At 43.0% G+C, this 4,776-nt stretch overlaps 1 protein-coding gene across 2 annotated transcripts in view; it reads left to right on the forward strand.

Annotated features, from left to right (window-relative positions):
* TIPE3 (TNF alpha induced protein 8 like 3) overlaps positions 1 to 3,391 on the forward strand; it is a 28,161-nt gene extending 24,770 nt beyond the window's left edge. For both annotated transcript variants that reach the window (XM_034432680.3, XM_034432681.3), the window contains exon 2: positions 5 to 3,391. In XM_034432680.3, the coding sequence (XP_034288571.1) occupies positions 5 to 567 (563 nt within the window). In that variant the 3' untranslated portion in view covers positions 568 to 3,391. The remainder of the gene's footprint in view (positions 1 to 4) is intronic.
* Positions 3,392 to 4,776: the final 1,385 nt, after the last annotated feature.

The raw sequence follows: 4,776 nt of genomic DNA on the forward strand, positions 1-4,776 counted from the left end.
TTAGGTCCTGATCACTTTAGTTCCAAGAGTCTTGCTTTACAAGCCCAGAAGAAGATTTTGAGCAAGATGGCGAGCAAGACGATGGCCAACATGCTGATTGACGACACCAGCAGCGAAATCTTCGACGAGTTGTTCAAAGTGACCATAGAGCACATGAAAAACAAGAAAGAAGCCCACAAGGTTATGAAAGACTTGATCAAAGTCGCCATCAAGATCGGGATTCTCTACCGAAACAACCAGTTCAACGCGGACGAGATGGAGATCGTTGAGAAATTACGCAAGAAGCTGAATCAGGCGGCCATGACGTTGGTCAGTTTTTACGAAGTGGAGTTCACCTTTGACAAGAACGTTCTTTCGGGACTGTTGAACGAGTGCAAAGATCTCGTCCATGAACTTGTAGAGCGGCACCTGACAGCCAGGTCTCATGCGCGGATCAACCACGTTTTCGATCACTTCGCCGCTGTTGAATTCCTCACTGCTCTCTACAGCCTGGATGGAGAATGCCGTCCACACCTCAAAAAAATATGCGATGGGATCAACAAACTACTTGACGAGAAGGTCCTCTGAAACCCGGCTTTCCAAGACTTTTAAAGAACAGATCAAATTAAGAGATGCAAACAGAGTTGGGAAAGGAATACAAAAGCCTGCTGCTTTTTTTTTAATAAAACACCCCCCCCCCCGCCCGACAAAATATCTTAGTAACAAAATACGTTTATTCTGGAACATGTCACATTCCCTTTGTAAGGAAGGGAGATGTACTTCACCCCACAAATGAAAAGAAACTTTTTTGCACAGAGAATGGTTTACAATGCAAAAGAAATTGTGCAAATTGGAATGCAGCGCTGCAAAATAAACCTGAAGATCCATTTTGGAGAGCAAATAAAACGGCCCACATTTTCATTGCAGGAAAAAAAAAATTTTAATGGAAGAGCGAACACCAAGCTTTCTTTCAAAAGAAAAACCACATGATCCAAATTGAAAAAATGAGGAAGAACTCTAGATGCAAGAAAATTCAAAGCACAAACAAGGTTGCTTTTAAAAGGGCATAGTGTTTCCACTGAAAACCATGGAAAAGTTGGTACGAGTCTCTTAATGAAGGATAACCTCAAGACTCTAAAACAGAGGAGCTATTAAAGAAAGTTCATTCCGTAAAGTCCTCACACGTTGCTGCAGTTAGTACCAAAGCGAACGAAATTCGGTTCTAGAGCAGAGAAAGTTTGAAACAGACACTGGGCCGCGCAGGCCCTTTCGGAGATCTTTTCATGCTCAGCTGCAACAAGGGATGTTCTGAAATGGAGCAGACATTCCAGGTATGGTGGATCTCCTTGCAGCCTTCCATCATCCCATCAGTGTTCCATCAGAAGGACTGTTCGCTTGGAGAGTCACTGGAGAAGAACGGACAATTGATGAGTGATAGACACCTTGGGTGGTATACAGAATGAAAGGGAGGCCAGAGAGAACAGCAGATGGCCATCTGTGAAAGAAATGGGCCAAGCCAAACTACATCCACGCTGTACCAAAAATATACTTGGTAATGCCCATATTGACCCAAGGAACCAACACAAGGATTTTTTTTTTTAGCATCTCCTTGGAGATATACCGTATTTTTTGGACTATAAGACACACCTGAATTTAGAAAAGGAAAACAACAAAAAAAGGTTTTGGCCTATCATTTTTTGGCCCTTTTCCAATCTTTTTTCAGCCGGTTTCCGGGGCTTTTTTCGGCCTGTTTTCAAGGCTTTTTGGCCTGTTTTTGAGGTTTTTTATGGCCCATTTTGGGAGCTTTTTCGGCCCATTTTCGAGGCTTTTTCGGCCCATTTTTTATGCTTCTTTCGGTCCATTTTTTCAAAAAAAAAAACCGGGCCAAAAAAAGCCTCAAAAATGGGCTGAAAAAAGCCCCGAACACGGGCTAAAAAAGCCCCGTAAATGGGCCAAAAAAGCCTCAAAAATGGGCTGAAAAAAGCCCCAAAACGGGCCAATAAAGCCACCAAAATGGGCCAAAAAAAGCCTCAAAAACAGGCCAAAAAGCCTTGAAAACAGTGGCCCAAAATGGGCCACAAAAAGGCCTGAAAAAGGCCCGAAAAAAGGACGTGCAGAGGCCAAAAAATGACTGGCAGGCGGGCCGGTCTTCGGCAATATTCAGTCTATAAGACGCACAGACATTTTTGCCTTCTTTTGGGAGACAAAAAAAGTGCATCTCATAGTCCGAAAAATACGGTAGTTGCTTAAGTTTGCCTATTTTTTATAACCTTCCCCTCCCCAAAAGTATTATCATTCTGGTCGGATGGCTTATGTGATTCACAATTTCCATTCAGGAAGCTGACACAACTGTATAGCAAAATGTTTAGTCAAGAGCCGATAGCAAATTATTTCACAGCATCAAAAGAACGGCGGTCCCTTGTTCGATAGGACAACATACCTAAGGATTTTTTTAATCTTGTTGATGACTCCCAAAGTCAATCTATTTAAGCTCAGTGAGTGGGTCTTGCCTGCAAATATGTTGCTAGCAAAAGAAAATGCAACAGAGAATTTGCAGAGTAGCCATGGCGAGTTAAGCCGAGAAGGCCATGCCACAGGCAAGAGAATATACAGTATTTGCTTGTTTTCTGGTAAATACTTGTAATTGCATGAAAGCAGGTGTGAATATTTTAATTGCATGAAGTGCAAGTTCGTACAATTACATTGTTCATGACAGCGAATACTGTAATTGCATGAAAAGCAATCTATTTTAACTGCTTCATTTTACAGAAAGTGACTTAACGGGAGTTAAATCAGGTTGCGTCCCTGTTCTTGGCAAACCATGTTTTTGCATAATGCTTGCTTAATCATCTGTGCCAATGTAGCCATTAGACCCGACACCGCCCCCCCAGGACAAAAGATGGCTTAAACACAATTTAAGAAACCAGATTGAAAACTGTGTCTAATTCTGCCTCCTTTCAGAGTTTGTCTTTATCAAATAGAAAATTAGCACCAAATCTTTTTTGAATGTACAAGCATCTTCTCTGGAAACTGCCCGGTTATTCATATCTACTAAATGTTGAGCAAAACTCTTTTTAAGTTACTCACTTGTGGCCAGACTCATCCAATTACTTTCAGGCAGGCAGGCGTGTTACCTCTTGCACATATTGGTGTTCAGACTTGGGACTATTTTTTTAAGGAGTCAAATGTCTTGCCATTTATATTTATATGAGACTTGAGTAGCCTTAAACATACGGAGTATTTATGTATTTCCCAGACTGGTTCTACACTGTATGTTCAATGTGTTTACTTTTATATTGGGGTGGGGTTACCATGTAAAACCATTGGTTCCACACTATCTATGGTGTTTGAGTCAGACATAAGTGTTTCCTTACCATAAATTATACATTAAATGATTTGTGATGAAAAGGTTTCCTCTCCTCTGGGATTCTATTTATTGTTGTGGCCCGCCAACAGCCAGTGGAGCTGGCAACAGATTCGGACAGTGAGGAGGTTGGGGAGGAACATGGGCCAGTCCTGGAGTCTGGGGAAGGCTCGGATGAGAGCTCTGCGTCGGAGGCAGAGTGGGGGCCAGGGACGGATGCCAGTTATCAGCTGGCTTCGGAGTCAGACATCAGTGAGGCAGACGAACAGCTGGAGCCTGTTCCCGGTGTGCTCATGCACAGTTGCCAGACGAAGGGAACAGCTAAAGAACAAGGGTCGACTTGGGAGTAAGGCCACAGGTGGACGATGAATGGCCCTTGCCAGAAGAAATAAAAGAGCGAAAGGGGAGTCGAGTTTGCAGGAGACAAATTAGTTCACCTAATTGGTTTGTGAGTCTCAGAGACTCCTTGCCAAGTTTTGAAGATATCGGCCTGGCAGCTCTCCAAGCCAGATAAGGTCCGTGACTGGAAATTCTCCTTTGAAAGACTTTGCTGAAGGTGAATGAGAGGGATTCACAGTAACTTAATAAAAGGGTTTTTTTTGTCAGGACAAGGAGTCTGCTTCATGCTCTTGGGAAGCCTAGGTCAGAACATTTATTGCTATTGTAACTTTAATCCCTCTCGCTCATGTCTGTCTTGGTGCCTTCCAGAAACAATGGGGACCGTGACTACAAGAACCTTTGGCTATGTGACTTCTGGTAAGGAGTTCTTGCGGGTTTTACTCCGCTAGGTATAGCCAACTTTAGGGCGGGTTCATCTCAGTTTCCAGGCCTTTGAGCCAACACTGTCTGAAGACGTTTCCGTGGTCACGTCACACCGCAGCGCAATGTGTGGTGAAACACAGACCACTGTTATCTTCCTACCGAAGTGTACCTATTTATCTACTTGTACTTAATAACATGCTTTTGAATTGCTAGGTTGGCAGGAGCTGAGGTAAATGACAGGAATTCACTCCATCACACGCTGTTAGGCCTCAAACTGCTGGAGCACAGACCTTCTCCGATGCCTTTGAAGCCTCTGAGCCACCACGCCTCCATGTGGTTTTGGGACATCTGGAGAAATTATTCGGTTTATGGTTAGAATGATATAGGATAGAGCATGGTATTTTATCCAAGGACAAAAATCCTCGCTCTGCCACACCTAGTCACTGTGAATGATATAATTAATAAGACGGTGACACTTTTGTTTTCCAAACTGGGATATTTTGATTATTCCTTATGGCCCTCTTCAGTAGATACAGGTACTGCAAGTTTAAGCCAGTTGAGTAGCATACCTGTATTTGAATACCTGGGGTTAAAATGATCATTGCAACATGCCTAGATTTTGCATTACACAATAGTCCTTATAAAAGGGTCCAGTGACCAACGCACAACAA

This window comes from Pantherophis guttatus, chromosome 13 (assembly GCF_059756535.1).
Source record: "Pantherophis guttatus breed Tessera chromosome 13, ASM5975653v1, whole genome shotgun sequence".
In the NCBI taxonomy this organism is placed as follows: domain Eukaryota; kingdom Metazoa; phylum Chordata; class Lepidosauria; order Squamata; family Colubridae; genus Pantherophis; species Pantherophis guttatus.